This window comes from Didymella exigua (genome assembly GCF_010094145.1).
Source record: "Didymella exigua CBS 183.55 unplaced genomic scaffold M421scaffold_5, whole genome shotgun sequence".
In the NCBI taxonomy this organism is placed as follows: domain Eukaryota; kingdom Fungi; phylum Ascomycota; class Dothideomycetes; order Pleosporales; family Didymellaceae; genus Didymella; species Didymella exigua.
In genome coordinates, this window is record NW_022984779.1 from 470811 (window position 1) to 492132 (window position 21322).

The 21322-nt window shown below is 51.7% G+C and overlaps 9 protein-coding genes across 9 annotated transcripts; 5 read left to right on the forward strand and 4 right to left on the reverse strand.

Moving 5' to 3' along the window:
- The first annotated feature begins 689 nt into the window (after window positions 1-689).
- On the forward strand, window positions 690-1309 carry M421DRAFT_317595 (uncharacterized protein). The gene has a single exon (XM_033589266.1). The coding sequence runs from the start codon at window positions 851-853 to the stop codon at window positions 1211-1213; it is 363 nt and encodes a 120-aa protein (XP_033451914.1). The 5' UTR covers window positions 690-850; the 3' UTR covers window positions 1214-1309.
- Window positions 1305-3225, forward strand: M421DRAFT_405940 (MFS general substrate transporter; the record flags this gene model as incomplete). The annotated part of the gene is made up of 6 exons (XM_033590300.1): window positions 1305-1762; window positions 1816-2011; window positions 2059-2201; window positions 2248-2507; window positions 2554-2871; window positions 2921-3225. The coding sequence occupies exons 1-6, from the start codon at window positions 1407-1409 to the stop codon at window positions 3223-3225; spliced, it is 1578 nt and encodes a 525-aa protein (XP_033451915.1). The 5' UTR covers window positions 1305-1406.
- A 58-nt stretch (window positions 3226-3283) lies between these two features.
- On the reverse strand, window positions 3284-3964 carry M421DRAFT_55985 (uncharacterized protein; the record flags this gene model as incomplete). The annotated part of the gene is made up of 1 exon (XM_033595347.1): window positions 3284-3964. The coding sequence occupies one exon, from the start codon at window positions 3962-3964 to the stop codon at window positions 3284-3286; it is 681 nt and encodes a 226-aa protein (XP_033451916.1).
- A 221-nt stretch (window positions 3965-4185) lies between these two features.
- M421DRAFT_417432 (uncharacterized protein) lies at window positions 4186-6340 on the forward strand. Its single transcript, XM_033591466.1, has one exon. The coding sequence runs from the start codon at window positions 4458-4460 to the stop codon at window positions 6252-6254; it is 1797 nt and encodes a 598-aa protein (XP_033451917.1). The 5' UTR covers window positions 4186-4457; the 3' UTR covers window positions 6255-6340.
- A 1174-nt stretch (window positions 6341-7514) lies between these two features.
- On the reverse strand, window positions 7515-11498 carry M421DRAFT_405946 (AHS2-domain-containing protein). The gene is made up of 5 exons (XM_033590301.1): window positions 11283-11498; window positions 10170-11185; window positions 9560-10032; window positions 8747-9520; window positions 7515-8681 (listed from the first exon to the last, which is right to left on the reverse strand). The coding sequence occupies exons 1-5, from the start codon at window positions 11345-11347 to the stop codon at window positions 7800-7802; spliced, it is 3210 nt and encodes a 1069-aa protein (XP_033451918.1). The 5' UTR covers window positions 11348-11498; the 3' UTR covers window positions 7515-7799.
- Window positions 11499-11519: 21 nt separating this feature from the next.
- On the forward strand, window positions 11520-12544 carry M421DRAFT_405948 (LamB/YcsF; the record flags this gene model as incomplete). The annotated part of the gene is made up of 4 exons (XM_033590302.1): window positions 11520-11646; window positions 11682-11808; window positions 11858-12277; window positions 12331-12544. 4 exons carry the CDS (start codon window positions 11520-11522, stop codon window positions 12542-12544), a joined length of 888 nt encoding a protein of 295 aa, XP_033451919.1.
- Window positions 12545-14019: 1475 nt separating this feature from the next.
- M421DRAFT_56134 (uncharacterized protein) lies at window positions 14020-17408 on the reverse strand (the record flags this gene model as incomplete). Its single annotated transcript, XM_033595367.1, has 2 exons — window positions 14020-15374; window positions 15422-17408. 2 exons carry the CDS (start codon window positions 17406-17408, stop codon window positions 14020-14022), a joined length of 3342 nt encoding a protein of 1113 aa, XP_033451920.1.
- A 931-nt stretch (window positions 17409-18339) lies between these two features.
- On the forward strand, window positions 18340-19361 carry M421DRAFT_98776 (NADH-cytochrome b5 reductase 1; the record flags this gene model as incomplete). The annotated part of the gene is made up of 3 exons (XM_033598655.1): window positions 18340-18493; window positions 18543-18627; window positions 18677-19361. The coding sequence occupies 3 exons, from the start codon at window positions 18340-18342 to the stop codon at window positions 19359-19361; spliced, it is 924 nt and encodes a 307-aa protein (XP_033451921.1).
- Window positions 19362-19550: 189 nt separating this feature from the next.
- M421DRAFT_55672 (nitroreductase family protein) lies at window positions 19551-20383 on the reverse strand (the record flags this gene model as incomplete). The annotated part of the gene is made up of 2 exons (XM_033595326.1): window positions 19551-19877; window positions 20084-20383. 2 exons carry the CDS (start codon window positions 20381-20383, stop codon window positions 19551-19553), a joined length of 627 nt encoding a protein of 208 aa, XP_033451922.1.
- Window positions 20384-21322: the final 939 nt, after the last annotated feature.

Below are 21322 nucleotides of genomic sequence, written 5' to 3' on the forward strand. Positions count from 1 at the left end.
CGAGTGCTCGGAGAAAGGCACGCGACGGCGTACCGCCAGCCTCATAACTTTTTTCTTCTGGATAGCACAGCCTCGGGAGCTGAACCATGGTTCGCAAGGCCGTGAACATTTGGGGCATTACTGCATTCAGTATGAACGCCTACGATATTGAGCCAAGTGTTCGACATTTCGTTCCGGGTTTTTGCTGAAGTCGCCTGAAGGTGCACGTCAAAATGGATGTGGACGTATTGATCTTCTCACTCTTCAAGCGACTACTTTGGAGCGAAAAGCCATAGAAAAAGCGTTTCCTTGCCGTATCAGACACACAGCCTCCATACTTTTCAAGTGGTGCGGACGCCCTTACGTACGTCCCCGACTTTTGGTTGCACAAGAACACCATAACCCTCACAAGGCGGGGCAGAGGGCTCTCGTCAGGCTGAGAGATGCACTGCAAACCAGGAAAGGCCATGTCCATCGTCATCCGTGGTGAGCGCCTCATTTGCCTTCTCTTTATGAAGGAGTCTCGGCCCAGTACCATCGTGGCGTGCATCGTGGAACGGATCGTGCAGTCATCATAGTCTTAGAGGGCGGAGGAAGGACCTGCTCGGTGCTGGTCACACTGTACATCGTCCTGTTGGTCAAGTCGCCCTCACCGCACATTCACCGCATATCGAAGAGCTCATTCAAGCTCCACGGATTAAACCGAGTAAAAATTAGCGAAGAGCGACGTGCATGTTCATAGGAAAGAGCGCCCCACTAGCGCGGTGCCATTCCGTTCCGCCTTACTCCACCGCTCCTGCCAGAAACAGCAACCCGAAAATCGCTGTCATCCGCAGCCTCGCACCAAGTATATGTGCCGCTTTGCAACTCCATGACGCGGGGCCCCGGACATCACCCCAGACGTTCTCTATCCATGACCCACACGATATCCACTTGCTTGCTAAGCATCCTGTCTTTGCTTGCTTCTCGCGAATCAAGGCCTTCTCGTCCACGGCAATCCGAGGTCAGCGTACAGCAGGCGGCCATGGCGCTGTCTGGGCGTGCGTCAACGGCAGCTCAAGTGGCTCGAGCACGGGTGACAGGTATGGGTAAGCGAGAGAATGAGACGACAGCGCAGCAGTCTGAAGATGCAATGAGTTTGGATATTGACGGTGAGGTGGAAGCTGTGTGTGTGTGCCGAGGGAATGATGGGGCTGGATGCAGCAAGTGTAAAACACATGGCTTCCCACAATGATCATTGCAGGTGCACCTTCGGTAACGACACGACCGCAAGCGTGAATGCGTTCAACAAAGATCGTCAACGGCTATACACCGATGTGACCTTAGTTTGATGTCATTGTGTGCAAAGTGCTGTATTTCTATCCTGTCTCGTTCTCTTCTACCGAGCCGACGCTCTTTCTTCTGATCATCCTTCTTCATCGGCAGCCATGTCTGAGAAGCCCTCCCACGAGCGTGTTTCGCGCGACTTGGAAGAGTCGCCTGTACGCAAAATATCTGTATCGCGCTCCATCGGTGGCCATGGCAGGAGCAAAGAAGAGGAAATAGAGCGCATCGACAAACTGGCAACAGCTCCAGGCGTAACTCTTGAATCTTTCGCACATCTGGACGAGAAGAAAATCTTACGCAAGATGGACTGGCATCTTATCCCAATGCTTGCTCTTCTCTATTTGCTGAGTTTCCTTGATCGTGGAAACATCGGCAATGCGAAAATCGAGGGACTGCAGGAGAACCTAGGCATGACTGGCGCGCAGTACAATTGGTGTTTGACTGCTTTTTTCTTCACGTAGGTTCAGTGATGGTGTGGAACTTGTGGGTCGGGTGCTGACAGACGTGCAGATACGCCGCATTCGAGGTTCCGTCTAATCTTCTGCTCAAGAGACTGCGCCCGTCCATTTGGCTGCCAACGATCATGGTAGCGTGGGGTATCGTTATGACACTGATGGGCATCGTGAAGGACTACCACGGCCTCCTGATCGCGCGCATCTTCCTGGGGGTAACAGAGGCGGGGTTGTTTCCAGGTGTTGCTTATTATGTGAGGTCATCCGTTCGAGGGAAGGACGACAACTGACTTCCCTTCAGATTACGATGTGGTACTGTCGCCATGAGGCGCAATTTCGACAAGCACTATTTTTCAGTGCAGCTTCCGTCGCAGGCGCATTTTCCGGTCTTATGGCATTTGGTATCGCACACATGGATGGCGTCGGCAATCTAGAGGGTTGGAGGTGAGTGCATCTAATCGACAGAACAACGACAATTGACTTCGCCTAGATGGATCTTCATTCTCGAAGGGATCTTGACTGTCTTCGTTGCAATCCTGGCGTACTTCACGCTGTACGACTTCCCAGAAACAGCGAGCTTCTTGACCGAAGAAGAGCGAGCGTTCGTCGTGTACCGCCTCAAGTACCAAGGGGCATCGAATACGACTACCCATGGTATGCGTGTAGCGCAGGACGATACCTTTCAGTGGAAATTTGTGAGGGCTGCGTTCCTTGATTGGCAGATCTGGACAAACATCTGGGTCTATTGGGGTGTGTGGGCAGATGCCCCTTGCTTGATCGAAGCTAACAGGATCAGGCATCGTATGTCCCTTGTACGGCATTTCGCTCTTCTTGCCCACGATCATTCGCGGTCTTGGATACACTTCATCCACGGCCCAGCTCCTGACTGTGCCGATCTACATCACAGCATCCGTACTTGCGATCGCAGTAGCGTGGTGGAGTGATCGTGTCGGCAAACGGTACCCCTTCATTCTGGTCTGCCTCTGCATCATGGCCGTCGGGTTTATCATGTGCGTTTCAAGCGCAACACCAGGTGTCATTTACGCCGGTGTGTTCATCGCAGCATGCGCTTTGTATCCAGCTTTCCCCGGAAACATCACCTGGTTGTCGAACAGTAGGTCTGGCACATATGTCTTGCGCTCCGAGATGCTGACGATATCCAGATTTGGCCGGTTCGACCAAGCGCGCCACAGGCCAAGCCATCCAGATAGCTGTGGGCAACCTTGCAGGTGCCATGGCTTCCAACTTCTATCGCGCTGAAGATGCGCCTCGTTATATCCTCGGGCACACTCTGGAGCTTGGATTCATTGGCGCAGGTATTATCGGCCTCCTTGTGTTGGTGTTCAACTACAAGAGGATCAACAAGAAGCGGGAGCGCCAGCTAGCAGAGGGCACGCACAATGGGTATACGCCGGAGGAGCTCGGCGAGCTTGGGGATCGTTCTATGACTTTCAATTATGTCTTGTAGCGCATTCTGTCGGTAAATGGGACAGAAGATGGAGATGTTTACCAGAAGGTGGCTTCGCTCAATAGTCTTGTACGCCTGTCTCGCCCGTCAGGACCTTCTCTTTCCCTTCGCCGTCCGAATCGAAGTCAGACTCCATGCTGTCGAAGTACGCATCTTGAATGTCGCGCTCCTTCTCATCGTCGTACTTGACGTTCTCGTCCACCGTTTTATACTTGAAGTCGTCGTCCGCGCCACTGAGGAAGCGCTGTGTCATCTCATCGACCCACCAAGCATTGCCCTCTTCTTTGGTCATCGGTACCTCGTCTTTATCCTCTTCCAGAATCTGTCCTTGTGGTCCGCGAATATATGTGAATAGCGAGTTTGCGTCGGTGTGCTTGAGCGCATCCTTCTTAGCTTCAGCACGCCACAAGTCTGTCGACATCTGCCCCGAGAAGCCCTTGCGCTGCCCTTCTGCCTCACGTTCTTTAGCTGTCTGGAAGCGGCGGACAAGGCGATCGTACAACAACGGATCGGCGAGTTCGAGGGAGGAATCGTCGAAGTACTCGGGATGGACCTCAAGATATCGTTTTCGACGATTCTTTGCGACCAGTCTTTGGCTCTTCTCTTCTTGCTGTTGGCGCATCTGATTGCGTGAGAAGACCTCGTCCACAGTCATGGAGTCTTCTGTGTCCATAGGTAGGATCTTACTGGTATCTGCGGAGCTCTGCGCGTTCGCGGGTCGCAGAGGTAGTGGAGCCATCACTGGAGAGTACGTTATCAATGACAGAACCTGAGTTAGGCGAAGCTTTGCGTATCGTTCCCACCCATGTAGTGTGCGGAGTTATGTCTGTCGAGAAAGTGCTAATCGATGGAACAGCAATGACGCCACGCGACGCGCGCTACGCCACATGGCTGACTAGCGTCGAAACGAGCCTCGGGCACCGAACCACTCCAGGTCGTTTCATCCGTGCATCAATCATCTGAAACATCTCACTAGCCAGGTGTCCTTCCTTTCCCTTCATTTTGTAGACCGCCATCTTTCTTCATTCCTGCCTTGTCCCCTTCGCGTTGTGCACATTGCGCCTCAATCACTTCGCCGGTCGAATATACGGATGTGCGGTCCGCAAAGAAATTGGTCACTCGCCTAATACCTTAAATCTGTTCTTTGTCCATACTTTGTTTCAGAACACCATTCGACCTCGAAATCTTAGTAAGGGTATCTAGAAAGATTGACTGATTGGCATTTCGATATCATGTCTTCTAGACAGAAGAGGCAGAGCAAGCCCAAGGTGGCAGCGGCTCCACAAACACCAACATCACCAAAAGATGCCGGACACGGCCCTCAGTATGTCCCTGCGTCAGCCCTTCTGAAAAATGTGGCTCGCGCAGTGGCATTGGTTTTCATCGCTGGAGTGGCTTCTCCAGTGTCGCAGCTCAATCTGTCACCGGTCTTTGGCTCGATTCCAGCATCACTGCACCACCAGCAAGCAATGACCCTGACTGCCCTGGGAGGACTTGGTGTTAGACGGTTACTGAAAGGCTATCTGTCCATTGATGTCTCCGCATGGGTCACCGTTCTCGCATACTGGACACCGCTCATCCAGTGTTACATGTTTCCACATAGCACGCAGCTCGGCATCGACTACGGACCTCTGATCGTCGAGTCGCTCACGTACTTTCCGCTCTTGTTCTTATCGATGTATGCAGTTTCCGATCTACTGGACACAGTCGACTTCTCCCGCTGGGACCTACCTTCTGCGCTCGGCGACGCCATTCTGCCAATGACCTCGTATGTTGGCGTATCGTTTGTATCGAGGTTTTTCGGAGCGCTGCTTCCCGCTTTTGTCGGACAGCATGTGTACTTGACGCGCATTGGCTTCCAGATGCTACTTGCATCAGCATCTGCCTTCATTACGCCGTCCAAACTCTTGTTTCTGGCCTTTCCAGCAATCCTGCACACGCTGTGGCTCAATCCCCATAACCCCGCGGATCACGCCTTCCAGTCGGCAAACGCTACGCTCTTCGCTACGCAGAACTATACCATCCTCGCTCGCCAGGAGTCGCTCACTGGTTACGTTTCTGTAGTGGAGAACTATGCGGACAATGCTTTTCGTCTGATGCGCTGTGATCACTCCCTATTAGGCGGAGAGTGGCTCGTCACACCTGAGTCATACAAGAAGGGTCAACGCCAGAAGGAAAGTATCTTCGCTGTCTTCGTTCTCCTCGAAGCCGTCCGCTTAGTTGAGGATCCAGACTTCACGCCCATCAAATCTGTGCCACGGGCGTTGGATGTCAAGCCCCTCCCAGACTCCGAGAAGGCTGCTCTTGTCATCGGCCTTGGTATCGGAACCGCACCCAACGCTCTCATTACGCACGGCCTCAACACAACCATAGTTGAGCTTGACCCAGTCGTCCACAAGTACGCAACCGAATACTTCAATCTCTCGCCCAATCACACAGCCATTATCTCAGATGCCGTTCGCTACGTCGCAGATACCTCAGTCTCCAATCCCAAATCCTATGACTACATCATCCACGATGTCTTTACCGGCGGCGCCGAGCCTGTCTACCTCTTCACAACCGAGTTCATGCGAGGCTTGTACAACCTTCTGAAAGACGATGGTGCCGTAGCTATCAACTACGCGGGCGACCTGGCCCTCGGCTCGACCAAGCTCGTGCTCAACACGATCCACGCCGTCTTCCCCGCTTGCCGGCTTTTCCGTGACACTCCCACACCTGAAGACCACGAAGAGGGCAAGAGCGACTTCATTAACATGGTCATCTTCTGCGTTAAGAATGACCATGGAAAGGGAAAGAAGGCTGTCAGTTTTCGCAAGGCAACCAGCAAGGACTGGTTGGGCAGCCTTGCGCGTAGGAACTTCTTGCAGCCGAGGGAGGACCACGAAGTCAAGTTTGAGTACGAGAAGGGAGCGCCGGTGATGGGCAGAGCTGATGTCGGCGAGCTGGAAGTGTATCATGAGGAGGGTGCTGTGAGTCACTGGAAGATTATGAGGTCGGTCTTGCCAGCTGGTGTGTGGGAGATATGGTGAGGATGTGCAGGATCTTAGGGATAATCTATCTTGCAGACACATTAAACAAATTTCCATGCAAACTCTCCAGAATACATCTATTTGACCTCAATCCTCTGCAACGCGAATAGGATTTCAACTACAATTACTATCAACAATATTGCTGAGCTTCACGGACCGGAGGTGCCGAAACCCATTTCGCATGTTGGAGAGCCTCTAACGACTGATGCAATTTCTCTGTTCTTGAAGCCATTCTACCAATCAAGTAGCTACGCCTTTTGTCACTGCCATACAAAAACCGCTGCCCTTGCTACTGCTAGGTTGATGGATCGAACCCATCCCCCATGACAGGCGTTCCTTCCTGTGATATGTCGAACTGTTCTTACTCATCTAAGTCAAGAAAGCTAGTATCGCTGGTACCACGTTCGTGTCAAGATCCACTGGTGTGCCTGTCGGAGGATTCACACCACGAGCAAGGAGAGGTCCAGTCCAGTGATTGGCCGAATTCCCAGACAGCAGATATTTGAGCGACATACTCTTATTGATACCATCAGCAGCAAGTTTATTCGCGAAAAATATCTCGATCTGATAGTCAAGCGATTGTCGCAGCTCACAGTGATAGTCGAATTCGATGTATGCCTCATGCGCACCATCCATGAGTCATGTGATGTGGACAGGATTTAGTTGAAATACTGTTTGACTGCGGAATTATTCAAGCCATACAAACCGAGGAAAGAATTCACAGGTGGGAAAGTACATCGTGCGAAAGTATGACCTGTCATCATGTGTGGGACGAGCCTTAAGGTCCTCGAAGTCTTTACAAAAGCCTTGATGGAAGGCTTTATCGTGCTGCACACACTCCTTTGAGCAATATCACATATTGCTACAATAGGTATGACCGACGGCATTAGATCTGTAGTTGAGATTGATCGATCCTCCACCTCTTTAACTGCGTTTTCTGGAGACAGATCTGTGTGACGAATTTGTCTGACTGAAGTCATGCAAGAAACTGATGAGAACTTTTCACGTTACCGAGTCATCTTAAGAAGACTCGGGCAGCGTTTGTTGACTAGCATCACATTGCTGACAGCACATTTATGAAGACACGTGATTACAACTGGTGATATGTGCTGGAGCGAGCTGACCTGCAAAGTTTCATACGTACACATACTCTTTATCCCTTCCTTAAGAGTGCAAGATGTCCACCAGCTGTCACGGTATCACCCGGCTTGACAATCAGCTTCTCGATGTGTACGTTGGCGTTTGCTGCTACAGCTGCTTCTGGCGTCTTCACCGCAATTTCTAGCTTCATGGCCTCGAGGATCACAATCTGCATGGTCAGCTGAGTTCCTCAAATGTTCTCCATAAAACCTAAAACAGCTCCCTCTTCACTGTGTCACCTTCCTCGGCTTCTACTTTCCGCACGTTGGCATCAACGGGTGCCTCGACAGAGGTGACGTTGGGGTCATCTAACAGTTTCTCAACAGTATACTCATCAACCTGGCACTCGGTCTTCTCTTTCTGCCAACGCGCGAATGACTCATTCTCGGCTTTTGTCATCTCATCTTAGGCCTCGGCCTGCTTAGCACGGATTTTCTGAACCTCTTCAGCGCTATCCTGTAGCATCTTGTTGTGTTCGGCCATGTCGAACTCTATGTCCTCGTAGTCGAATGTGAACTTGCCGGCTCTGAATTTGCCAAGAAGATCATCGAGCTTTTCCTCACTGACTTGATAGTACGTGAGGATGTCGAAGTCTCGGAAGATCCAGGGGTTCTTGAAGCTTGGCTTTTGCGCATAGTAGTCAAAGCACGGCACGGTTCGGCCGATCATCTGGTATCCTCCGGGGGAGTCGGCGGGATAGATGGACATACAGCTTCCTGCCCAGCCAACTGTGCCTTCTGGTGTGAACACACGCGAGGGGTTCATCTTCGGTGCATTCATGCGTTGCCGAGGGTCGACTGGCAGAGAGACAGTATTACCACAGAAGAAGCCTACAACGACCGCCATGAACTGCCCCTTCAGGTATATATCCTTGAGCTGTTGAGGTGTGAAATTGTTGTTCTTTGCGACGAAAGACAGGTCATCAGGAAGGTAGGGAGCGTGAGGGCGTTGGATGTTCATGTAGCGCTGAGTGGCTTCATCCTGTAGTTTTGATTCGAAGCTGATGGGAAGCCTGAAAATCCTCGTAGGTACCTTGGTCGATCGCAAGTCCCCGAAAAATTCTTCGATGTTCTGCAAGTATGTCACAAGCTCGCTGCGAGGTAGCTTGGCACCGTTGTAGTAGATGAGAAGCGTTGTACAGCAACCGACTGTGTTGTAGAGACTATTCTTGATAGTCCCAGGCGAATTGGAAGGGTTCAGGGCATTCTCAAGCACGGTCACGCGACATCGATGATTGAGGTCGAAGGATTCGTTGCCGTACTCGACAAGGAGATGGTCATCTCCACCCTTGACTGCAGTCAGTAATTGCTCTATTTTGTCTGGAGTAACTTAATCACCTGGCGATATCGCACCTGCGGAGTATCGGTAGTCGCTGCTTTCTCCCAAATGACTGCCTTGCCGATCTCGCCTTGGTGGTAGTCGACATGGCCAGCTTGGAGGCTACCGATCTTGTCAAGGCCACCATCGCCCTGAATGGCTTGCTGTAGGGAGTCTAAGAACTTGTCGTTTCGTTTTCTCTTCCTGAGAGCATCCTCCAGGCCGATCTTGACATACTTCAGCGTGTTGCCAGCCTTGAGCTGTCCTAGCTTCCACCAGTCAGTTCTCACAACAGTGGTACTGCTTGTGAATCCACCGAAGTTGGGGCAGTCTACGGGGAAGATGCAAGGATCGTCACCCGTCCAGTTTAGTGTGCCCAGAGGGTAGCCATGTTCGACCAAGTTACTGGGATGCGCACCGCCTTCGCCACCATCTTTTCGTGCCCACTTAGGCACTAGGCCAACAAGTCGAATGCCGCTACGAGAAGCGTTGTGTGAGACCTTCCACTTCGTGTCGTAGATCATCTTGATATCCTCAGGCGCAAAGTAGCCTTCATCATGGGGTCCCACCATTGCTGAGATCTCCCAGTCGGTCCTGTAACTGAGACGCAATCGTTCTGGCAATATCACAGTCTCGATGTCTTTTGGCAGGTCCGCTTTGATCTGAAGTAGATCTCCCGGAGCCAACTGTCGACCCTGATAGCCACCGATCGCTACCAAAGGAGAGGTCGATTTAGAACCGAAATAGTTTGCAACAGCTGGCAAGCCACCATGAATGGCAAGGGATGAACGACGGCCGCCAGCAGTAGTCTTGCCAATCTTCAGTCTTTACCCGGCCCCAATCTTGACATTCGTCCACATCGAAAACTCTTCATCATCCAGAGTTAATTCCATTGGCGCGCCACAAAGCGCGACGATAGCAGATCCAATGAATCGAAGTTCAGGCCCGCTGAGCGTGATCTCGAGCTCCTCAGTCTCACGAGGATTGCCTACAAGCATGTTCGCAATCTGGAAGGCCATAGAGTCCATAGGCCCGGAGTGAGGAATACCTTTGCCAACCGTTGGTCTTCCGGGAAGGTCTTGGATGAGGGTGTAGGCTCCAGCCGAGATTACGTCTATTGCGTGCGGTGTAAAGTTGAAATCCTGTAGGAAACTTGTTATTGTGTCTCCAGATACAAATCTCGAGTCTTCCAGTATCTGCACCAGGAACTCCAAGTTGGTGGGCGGCCCGGCAATCAGCGAGCCAGTCAAGAGCTCTTTCATCTTGGCTATGGTATCGCCGCGATCCTGGGAATGAGCCATCGCCTTCGCTATCAGGGGATCTATTCGTGTTCAGCTATAGCAAGGATCAGGCTTTGGCTTTACGTACCATAGTTCGGTGTGATACGTGACCCCGTGAACACCCAGGTGTCGCCATGGCTGCCAGGCACGTCCTTTCATGCTACTTTCTGAAGCAGACCTGGTGAAGGAGCGTAGTCTTGCAAGGGGTTTTCGGCATAGATACGAGCTTCAGTCGCTGCACTAGAAGGTTCCGACGGTTGCATTTGCTTCAACATGGACCCTTCTATACCACCCTTGCCGGCAAGTTGGGCATCTGCTTGCCTCAGCATAAGCTCAACAAGATCGGCATCGTAACAGAGTTCAGTGATTCCGTGTTCAAACTGGAGACGCGTATTCATCTCCAAGAAGAAGAAGTCACCTGTCTTGTCGTTCACCAAGTATTCAATCGTCCCCGCTGATCCGTACTTGATGGACTCTGATAGTCGGACAGCGGCATCGCCCAGTTTTTGTCGTAGCTCGGGGTGTCTCTTAACGAAAAGACTTGGACATTCTTCGATGAGCTTTTGATGTCGTCGCTCGCCAAAGTGAACGGCCTGGCCCAAGCCATTGCCGAAGACCTGTACTTCGATGTGATGGCTGGCCGGGAAGTAACGCTCAATGAAGACACCAGGGTTCTTGAACAGTGTCTGTCCTCGCGGCTGCACCATCTTGAACCCCTCTCGCACCTCTTTGACATCGACGCAAACGATCAGTCCCATACCTCCACCACCACCTGTCGCCTTGAGCATGATCGGAAAGCATATCTGCTCTGCCTGTGTTACAGTATCATCCTCATTATTGACGAGCCCTTTCGTTCCGGGAATGATTGGGATATCAGCTTTGGTGGCGAGGTCTCTTGCTGTATGTTTGACACCCAAAGCTTCGATTGCTTCAGGGGAAGGTCCAACCCAAGCAAGGTCTGCCTCGCTTACTTGCCGAGCGAAAGGTGCGTTCTCTGAGAAGAAGCCATAGCCCGGAACGATGGAATCCGCACCTTTCTCCTTTGCGATTTTAAAGATTGCCTCTTCGTCCGTGTAGGCAGTCGCGTTGCTGCCAGGCAGGAGCACAGCCTCGCTGGCATCTCGAATGTGTTGGCTCGCTGCATCCGCCTCTGAGTAAATCGCGATACTCTTCACACCCAACTTCTTTGCCGTTCTGCAGATGTGCACAGCAATCTCCCCCCGATTAGCAATCAGAATAGTATGCAGCTTCTCCATTCTGCTCGTATGCATGGATGCAAATGCGTTCATACGCGTATTTGACATCCGTCAACCCCGCGCGCGCTTCCACCTCGTCTCTATCGCGTGATTCTACCATGCCGGCAACGGCACTGTAGCTTGATGCGATGCTGTGCTGCGGTTGGTGACGGGTGTACGCGTCGACGTCATCCAAGCGCGTTCAAAAAGAGGGGTTTCGATCCCAACTGAAGATAAGACGCTGGATCTATGACGCTACGGTAGCTTGATGCGATGCTGTGTTGCGGTTGGTGATGGGTGTACGCATCGAAGTCATTTACGCTCGTTCAAGAAGAGGGGTTTTGATAATAACCGTAGACAGACGCTCGACTCAAGACGCTACGGTCGTAGCACGGCATTACACAGAGATCATCGTGGCAGGTGATAAAGTGATTCCTCAAACCTCACGATACCAGCTAGCAAACATCATGTGGAGATTAACGTTGACCTGGGCGAAGGATATGGCAACTTCAAGTGCGGCCCAGATGAAGAACTGATTCCATTGATCGACCATGCCAATGTGGCTTGCGGCTTCCATGCTGGGTAAGTCTCGCCCGACAGGGAAGGGTATCCTTTTGGCTGACAGTATCAGCGACCCGTTGATCATGCAACAGACTGTCCGTGAATGCAAAAGGCACGACATCGCCGTAGGCGCGCATCCCGGTCTGCCTGACATCCAAGGCTTTGGCAGGCGTGAGATCAAAATGTCGCCTGAAGAGCTCACAGCAATGACCAGGTACCAGGTGGGTGCGCTCAAAGCTTTCCTGGATGCCGAAGGCATGCCTTTGCACCATGTTAAACCACATGGTGTTCTCTACGGTATGACGTATAGAGACAAGGAAGTCTGCAAGGCAGTATACGAAGGTGTGCCGAAAGGGACAACAGTATTCGGCTTAGCTGGTACTTTTCATGAAGAAGTCGCTTTCGAGCTCGGCCTACCCTTCGTTGCTGAGCTGTACGGCGATGTCAAATATAGCAAAGACGGAAGGCTGGTTATCGACAGGAAGAAGAAGTGAGTCTACATTTCTTACTACACACCTGTCCTCCTGACTTACCAATTTCCAGACCCTGGAAACCTGAGGAAGCTCAAGCACACATCAAGAGCCAAGTTGAGACTGGCACCGTGACCGCCGTTACAGGAGAAGAGGTGCAATTACCGATCGACGATCATCAAGTGTCGCTCTGCTGCCACTCAGACTCGCCGGACGCTGTCGAAATCGTTACCGCAGCACGCCAGATCGTTGACCAGTTCAACAACAAGTATTTTCCACGATCGTGAAGTCTAAGAGTCGAGAAAGCTGCTGATGGTTACTATCGATAGTGTGCTCGGTTAGCTCGGAAAGTGCGAGCTGGTGTCTAATTTTAGAGACCGAGGTATGGACCAGCTTGTGGCGCATGACAAAGCCTAGCTCAGTAATCTGTGGCTCCCTCGTATCTAAGATTGACTCGTGCTGTAGAAAAAGTGGACGGTAAATTTGTATATATTGCAAATGAAATCCGCATAGCTAAGGATCACACACATTACAGGTCCTACACCGACATGTTCTGCTTCCGCCGTTTCGCACCCATTTGGTCCGTGGTAGCAGTGGTGACGCTTCTGTTTGTCATCATTCGCATCCGACCAGAACACCATTATCCTCAACAAGAAGAACCGGTCTATTACCGATCCGTGGACACATTATTCACATCAGAGAAAGAAGCACTCATGGAATGGACAAGATCCAGCAAACTCTCCGAGCTTGATTGGGAACCAGCAGAGGAACCAACAGTCGGATGAAGCACGCCTCTATCCACGATACAGCCTTTACACCAAGCCCACAGCAAACGTAATGCTTCACGAACGAATAAAACGAAGCTGAAGCTGGACTGTACTTCAGTGGTGCACGATGCGCCGTAGCTCCAGGTTACGCCCATACCCACGCAGCACCCAAGCAGCCTTCCACAAACCTTCTCAAAGCGTACCAGCACCCCTGGCAGCGCCCACTAGACCGAAAGAACACCATCACGGCTACTCTTACTGCCTATTCCGGCACGTCTCCTCCGAAGCATCGAATACAGCACTATATCGGAGAATAATTATAAGTCTTGTCAAACTCATTGGGAAAGATGCGTAAGGCTCAGGGCAAGCAGATGATAAGCGATGGACACTCAGCGTTGCAGGCAGAGGTGCATCGGGCACCGTTTGCGGAAGGAACAGCGCTCGGCGTGATGTGAGGAAGTTTGCAGTAGCGAGCGCGGCGGCGGAGCTGTGTCCGCGTGAAAACGGGTGGCGGTTGCAAGCCGGAAGCGAGATAAAGTGGCGGGGAATAAGACGTGCCTGTCGATTAGGAGGCGAAGTCAAGTTTACCGGGGGAATGATGCCGCGAGGATCCGATGGGGATAGGTAGAGAGAGATACGGGCGTATCATCGTGTATAGCGTAAATGATAGGGCATTATTCGAATTAAAGTATAATCGTACTGTTGGTTTCACATCCTGTGTGCTTGATATATCTCATTCACAAACCTAGACCTCCACTTTCACCTCCCCGCCTTCTTGTGTTCTTGTTAGATGGGCATGGGGACTGGGCGCTCCCAATGTTGCTGAGCTGATTTCAGACTGATGTGTGGATCGAGCACCGTGTGGGATATGTTCGGCGCCACCTCTAACTCTTAAGCAAACTTGGGCTACATCAAGGACCCTGTTTTGTGCGTCGGTGAAGTACACATCTTTTTGTGCAACTTTATCAGGGCCCTCCCGCATTCACCGTCTCGTCTTACGTTCCAACATACTGTTCTATAACCGTCAACAATTGATCGATCTTGTACGGCTTAGTCACCACATCATCAAAGCCGCACTGTCGCATCTCCTGGACCTGCTCGAGTCTCGCGTTGCCCGTTATTGCTATCATTGCAATGTTGTCGGTCAGTAAGCCCTCGTCTTGGAGCCGACGAACGCGACGGACGCACGTTTTGCCGTCCATGATTGGCATCTCAATGTCGCAGAGAACGATGTCGATTGTTGGGACGACATCGCTGTTATTCTCATTGTGTGCTGGGTTCCAAGTCGAGCTTACGATGATTGTAAGAGCTTCTTCACCGTTGTTTGCTACGAGGGTGTCGTATCCGTGCTTTGTGATGAGCTTCCGAAGGAGACGCTGGTTGATCAGATTATCTTCGACGATGAGAACGCTTGTTTTTGACGTATTCGGTAGCTTTGATGGTGTTTGACTTTGCTGCATCGCTGGTGAGATTATGGTTGTCAGAGGCTCCATTCCAAGAGTGAAATCTGGTCTGTCGACTGGGGTGACTGGTACGCTCGTCGGCTCAGTTTGACGAACTTTGATATAGAACTCAAATTTGCTGCCGAATCCGGCTTGGGAACTCAGGCCGATCCGTCCACCGTGTAGCTCGGCAAGGTTACGGGATATGTATAGACCTAGGCCAGATCCACCGAACTGGGTATGCGTGCGTGGCGAGGCCTGCGAGAACTTCTGGAATAGCTTGCCGGATTCTTCTGGCGTCATACCGACTCCACTGTCCTTAACAGAGAACGACAGATAGATAGCCTTACCTTGTCCCCACTCAGGCTGATCCGTAGGGTTGTTGTGTCGGACGCCTGAGGGGACGTATCTGATATCCATTGGTTTGTTTGCAGGCTCTTCCAGATGCGCATCCAATGTCATCTCAAGGTTCCTTTGTTTTCCTTTCTTTGTGAACTTGATGGCGTTAGAGAGGAGGTTGATGACGACTTGCGTGACTCGACTAGGGTCCATCATGACCTGCTTGAGCTCTAATCCGTTGTACCCTGTACCGATCATGAAGTTCGTGTTCATGCCTGATGCACGTATCTCGGGACCAAACAGCCCAATAATCTCCCGGTAGAGCTTGATCGGATTTATACTCTCTGGATAAATCTGGACAAGCCTCGCGTCCAGCTTCGACAAGGTCAATATATCGTCCACGATACGCTTTTGGTGATTGGCGCAATAAGTGATTGTTGTCGCAAGATCGAGGCTCTCATGCAGAGTTTCGAGTCGCTGAGCTTGATTACCCTGGCCATTATCAAGTATGCTTTTGATGTTCTCCGTTAGCTCGTAGGCGCATTGAAAGATGGCATTGAGGGGGTTCCCTGTAATAATGTCAGTGTAATTCATGGGCAGCTTTAGGGAGACGCACTCATCTCATGAGATGTGACATCCAGGAAGTTTTCTTGCTGTCGCTTTTGTTCTATTGCCTCAGACAGTCGTGCAGACTGCGTCTTTTCTGCCCATTTGGAGAGCGATATATCGGTGATACAGCCAAGATTCCCCTTAAGCTTGCCATCCTCGGAGTATTCCGGTTGAAGAATGCCTAAGGCATATGTTCGATCAAGTGACACTTCGCCATCGCCATGCTTCTGCGTCCAAGGCTTTTTGAGCTGAACTTCAAAGGTAACAGCTTCATCGCACCCCGAATTTTTGTAGCTTTCCCACACTGCCGTTATGTCTGCGACCCCATCCGGATGAACTGTATCCATCCAGGCCATAGGCTGAGACATCTCATGTCCAGATCTGCCGCAAATGTCTTCAAATGCAGCATTCCAGAACGTCAGTACATTGTCAGAATTATACATGTATATTCCAATTGGGGCTTTGGCAGCAAAGCGCCAGAATCTTCTTTCTAGCTCAGATGTTAACTGGGCTCTATGCAGCTCTTTCTCCCTTTCGATGCCTCTCACGACGGTGATACCATTCTCTATCTGGCTCGTCATCAGATGTAGGAAGGAGCGATAGTCGTCGTCGAACTTTCTGAGTGGGCTCGTCCCAACAATCATGACAGCAGCGATATTGTCCTCAACAAAGCACTTTAAAGGGTGAACAACAATCTCTCGACACGGCAGAGCGCCGTGGTGTTTCAGTTGGTCCAGCGTGGTATCATTCAAGCTACCATTCGATGTCGAAAGGACCATCGATTGGCGGGTCCTACAGGCTTCCAGGAGTGTGTTGTGTATGCCAAACTGCGGTGAAATAGGCTTGCTTGTTGCTGAAATATTATCGTGCTCAGTGCTCAGACCTGCGGTAGCTTCCAGTTTGAGATCGAGCGTATGTGCGTTTAAGTGTGCACTGTAGATCGCTGCGAAGTGGATGTCACTTTGGTATGTATCAAACACACCAGCTGCAGCTCTGCACAAGTCATGAAGGTTATAAGTCGTTGCGATCGCCTTGTTTGTCGTGGTCAGAAGCTGCATTCTCCGCTCGAATATAACTTGTCGTGTCACTTCGTGCACGCGTGTCGAAATCCCGGCCACGAAGCCATCTGCAGCCAGAACGGGAGTTAAGAGGAACCTAAAGAAGCACTCCTCTTTGTGACCATTACGTACCAGTAAACGTCGCACCTTCTCTTGCTGTACTGACTCTCCTGTGTCTCTCATACGGTCGAAGAGTTTATAGTAATCCGTCCATTGTGCGAAATTTTCTTTGAACGGTCGGCCCAGCGCGGAAGGATGCTGATCGCCTACCACGGCCGAGAATGCTTTGTTGTACAGGATTATGCAATCCTCGCCCCATAGTACGTTGACTGGGTCTGGACTGGCTAGGATGCATTCACATGTTTGTCGAAGTTCCGCCGGCCATTCGTCAATGGCACCGATTGGTGAAGATGCCCAATCGAACTGACGCATCCATTCAAGGTAGCTCAAATCGCCCAGGTGGCCATGAGGCCCTACAGCTCCTAGGGGCGGCCGACGAATGGATCTCTTCGCCAAAGACTGGCCTAGAGCTGAAATTTCCTCGTCTGGTGATGGTCTCTGGACAAGGGTAGTGGCATTTGTTGACTGCCGGATCGTTGCAGGTTCGTTTCCGCCCTCGCGATCAGACTCCTTTTTCGACTCGACTATGAGCCATTGCTTTCCGACAATTCTCACGGCCCAGTTGAGTTCACAGAACGATATCTGCAAGGCGATTGAACCTTTCTCGCATGTGCCGCCCGCATTGGTGTTATGGCCCAGCTCCTTCGGTATGCGCCGGAACTGGCTCAGGACCTCGATGTGAAGATCTTCCAAGCGCTGCAGTGCAGGGTTGGCATATGTGAACTCAGCGTCTGTGTCTGAGAGACGCAACACGAGTGTCGGTTGTGGACTATTGTCCAGGTATTCCAGCAGGAGAGTAAGCGGATGTTCGTCCATCGTGCGAAGATGCGGTGGGCCGTGCCATGTCCGGTAGATTTTGCAGACAGTTCAGGAAGCTGTCCCTCCTCACCTTTCTTTTGCCAAAGTCATCTCTTGTTGAAGTACCTGTGTAACGCTATCCTTGAGTCTGACATTGATGCCGCAGAAAGCTTCATGCGAGGTAACGCTGCGCGCCACACGTGATCATCGATTTTGCAGGGTCTAGTCCAGACCCGCTCTAGGCTAGAGGAGGCACCGAGATCTAGGACTCGGGCGAGCCGTCTTCCGCTGGTGGCCCTGCTTTTTGGGAGCGTGCAAATTACTTTCGATGAACAGGTAATTCCAAGGATGTTGGGCGGCCAGGTGCATGTCGAGCAAGCGGTGGACACGGCACTCCGTTGCGTACCACACAGTAAGGCAGGAACGACCCAAGGTCTTTGCGATCCATCACGATATTGAATGAATGTAGATCGGTTGCTAAGCTGTCAGATGTGGAGGTGTTGTACAGAGCTCGATCAGTCCGATATTATTCACGGAAAGGTCCCGCCATGTTCAGGATTCGCTTTCCCAAACAGCTTAGGAAGTCCATGCCAGCGACAGTCGTTGCGAGTAAATAGCTAGATACAAGAAGGTCAGACGCTCGAACACCGTGACAAATGCGTTCCCTCTTCTTGACTTGATCCTCTGCATTTACGACGTTCGTGTTCGGCCCTCGCGGAATTCACTTCTACTCGGAACCTTCGGCTTTCCCGGAACAGCGGTCCACCCTGACCGCCAAGCAGTGGTTCCTTCGGATGTTTGGTGGTCTTTTTGCACTGACCATTCACCGAGAGTACTACCACTCCACACTCCACCTTCTCACTTGGACACGCTGTGGGCTCAATTAACCGTGTGACTTATCGTTTGTACTTTTGACAACGGTCGCGCATCCCAATACGTCCCTTCCCCAATGTCCTCACCCTTTGCGACGCAGTACGTCACTGGCATTTATCTGCCCTCGGCCGTCTTGCTGATTGGAACCGCTGCATTCAAAAGTGAATGGCTTCCATACGCTCTTGCTCTGACAGCCATCCTTTCTGGAGCCGTCATCTTCAGCAGTCAAAGTACGTATAGCGAGCTCCGGAAAGAGTACGCGGCAACTGACAAACTCAGGCGGTGGCCGGAAGGTACTGAAGCCTGATGCTTTCCAGGAGTTCGAGCTTGGAGAGAAGACTGTCCTCTCTCACAACACGGCCATGTACGCCCAAATACGTCCCTTAATGCTTCCCAGCAGCTTACGTGCATAGTTACCGTTTCAAGCTTCCTAAGGAGAACGACATCCTTGGTCTCCCCATCGGCCAGCACATCTCTCTCGCCGCTAACATCGAAGGCCAACCCAAGGAGGTCGTCCGCTCGTACACACCGACCTCATCCGACAACGATAAGGGCTTCTTTGACCTTTTGATCAAGTCCTATCCCACCGGTAACATCTCGAAGTATGTCGCAAATCTCAAGATTGGCGACAAGATGAAGGTCAAGGGCCCCAAGGGCGCTATGGTCTACACACCCAACATGGTCAGGCACTTTGGTATGATTTCCGGCGGAACCGGTATCACACCCATGCTGCAGGTTGTCAAGGCCATCCACCGCGGCCGCGCCGCCGGCGACAAGACCGAGGTCGATCTTATCTTCGCGAACGTCAACCCCGAAGACATCCTGCTCAAGGACGACCTCGATGCGCTCGCAGCCAAGGACCCTAAGTTCCGCGTACACTACGTTCTGAACAACCCACCTCAGGGCTGGAAAGGAGGTGTTGGCTTTGTCACCGCCGACATGATCAAGGAGAAGCTCCCTGCGCCCGCTAGCGATGTCAAGATCTTGATCTGTGGTCCTCCACCTATGGTCGCTGCTATGAAGAAGGCGACTGAGGGTCTGGGCTTCACGAAGGCCAGGCCTGTCAGCAAGCTTGAGGACCAGGTTTTCTGCTTCTGAGAGGCCGAAGAACAGACTGAACGAGGTTGGACATTGGGAGGAGAGATGTGGGCGCACATGGAGTAGCCGGACGGTCATACCTGAAGAGCCTGTGCATACACAGTAGCCAAGTGTTGGCGCATCAGAAGAAATGTCTAAATGAAGTGCTCTAATGCTCAATTCGTTGTCTAATGCAATACCATCTAAGATCTACTCCTTAGAGCCGTGGACGAACAGCCTCTCACCGAAAGTCTTCTGGAATTTCTTCTCGCCAGGCTCGCCAGCGCGGCCACCAAAGACCAGCTGCGACCTGAGTTTCCACTCGAGAGGGATGCTCCAGTGCTCAGCAGCCTTCTGGTCAATGATGGGGTTGTAGTGCTGCAGGTTGGCGCCGAAGCCCTCGGCCTCAAGCGCAACCCACAGCGCGAACTGGTGCATGGCGCTGGTGTGCTCGGACCAATCGCCGAAGTGGTGTGCGTACATAGGGAAAGACTTGCGGAGTTTCTCGACTGGCTCGGGAGCTTCATAGAAGAGTACCTAGCAAATAATCAGTCTCCCGTGTTTGCTACAGTCTATTTCATGGCGCTCAAGGCGACGGCTGCGGAAGAAGCGATCGATGTGGGGCTTGCGTCATGCTTGTAGGTGGGGCAGTCTCGAGCTCTTTCGCCGTGAACACGCCGCACCGTGATGACGCACACCGTCGCAATTGAAGAGCCTCAGGGTAGGGGAAGGTTCTGACTTACAGTGCCGTAGGCAGCGCGGAAGCCGCTGATTTTCTGCTTGGTGCCGTCGAACTTGTCCTCAGGGGTGAGGGGCTTGAGAACCTCGATAACGTAGTCCCAGAACTGCTCGTGGTCCTTGTTCAGGAGGACAACGAGGCGGGTGGACTGAGAGTTGAACGATGAGGGAACGTGGAGAATGGCCTGCTCAACGAGCTCCTGGATCTTCTTGTCCGAGATAGGTGCCTCCTTGTTGAGCTGATAGTATGAGCGGCGGTCCTTGATGGCCTCGATGACCGACTTTGTGAGCTGAGAAGAAGCCATTGTCGGAGATGTGGTGGAGAAAAATTTGCTGGGTATCAAAGAAGAACCTGACGAAGCAAGAGAAGTAGGTTTAGAGTGCAGAATAGAGGAAGAAGCAGTGAGGGTGCTTTTGTATCCACCACTGCCACCAGCCCCGCGCACCATCTGCCTAGCAATATTTCGAAGCACTTGCGCCATCGAGTCCGTGTCTGGAAGCGGTGTAATTAGTACTAGTCGGAGTCCCACGTGAATTCTATATCGGCGCTTGTATGTGGGGTGTCAATTGCTGCAACAGGAGGGGCAAGAAGTACGCCAAAAACAAGTCCTGTTAGCAGCGATCGTGCGGCAACAGACATGAATGACGTGGTAGGACTGTCAATATTCCAAAGCTAAGAGCGAGACCGAAGAAGCCTCATACGAACGCAAGGGATGACCGGAGACTAGAGCTCCTCAACCAGTTCGTGTCTCGTACAATACTCAGCATCTCCGGTGTTGCAGGTTGGTTGGCAATGCTTACGAGATGGTTGCAACTTAAGGCAAGGCTGTGGGACGGATACCGGAATGATGGCCTCCGGTTGCTCAGCAATTGTGGATGCAAGCTGCGCGGGCTCCTTCCGCGCTTCAAACACCAATCGAGGACAACCTCACAACTCCAGCTTATCTTTCTGATGGTATTGCGAAGCAGTCATATATACAGCATGTAGGATCTTTGTCGTCGAACTCGCCTGAGTTATTTACAAGATCGCGCAGTATACTGCCTTTCGATTGAGCCGCTGAGCCGCTTTCTCAATGAAGACAGCCAGCTTAAACTCATCAGCTGTTGGCTCTATCAAAAAGATGGATCCCACACGATCTGATGCATAGAGAGTACCTTCAGTTTATCATGAAAATCAAAGGAGGCACATGCTTCCAGAACGCGAATCCATTATGGCCCAGCGGCCGCTTCGAGGTGGCTACGGT

Excerpts from the sequence above, each read along its gene's own strand:
- M421DRAFT_405946 (XM_033590301.1), bottom strand. The coding sequence starts at position 11,347 with ATGGTAGAATCACGCGATAGAGACGAGGTGGAAGCGCGCGCGGGGTTG. Across the intron at positions 11,186-11,282 it reads TTGACGGATGTCAAATACGC|AACGGCAAAGAAGTTGGGTG; the intron begins GTATGAACGCAT and ends GCACATCTGCAG. Across the intron at positions 9,521-9,559 it reads AGTTTTCGATGTGGACGAAT|ACTACTGCTGGCGGCCGTCG; the intron begins GTCAAGATTGGG and ends AAGATTGGCAAG.
- M421DRAFT_317595 (XM_033589266.1), top strand. The coding sequence starts at position 851 with ATGACGCGGGGCCCCGGACATCACCCCAGACGTTCTCTATCCATGACC.
- M421DRAFT_417432 (XM_033591466.1), top strand. The coding sequence starts at position 4,458 with ATGTCTTCTAGACAGAAGAGGCAGAGCAAGCCCAAGGTGGCAGCGGCT.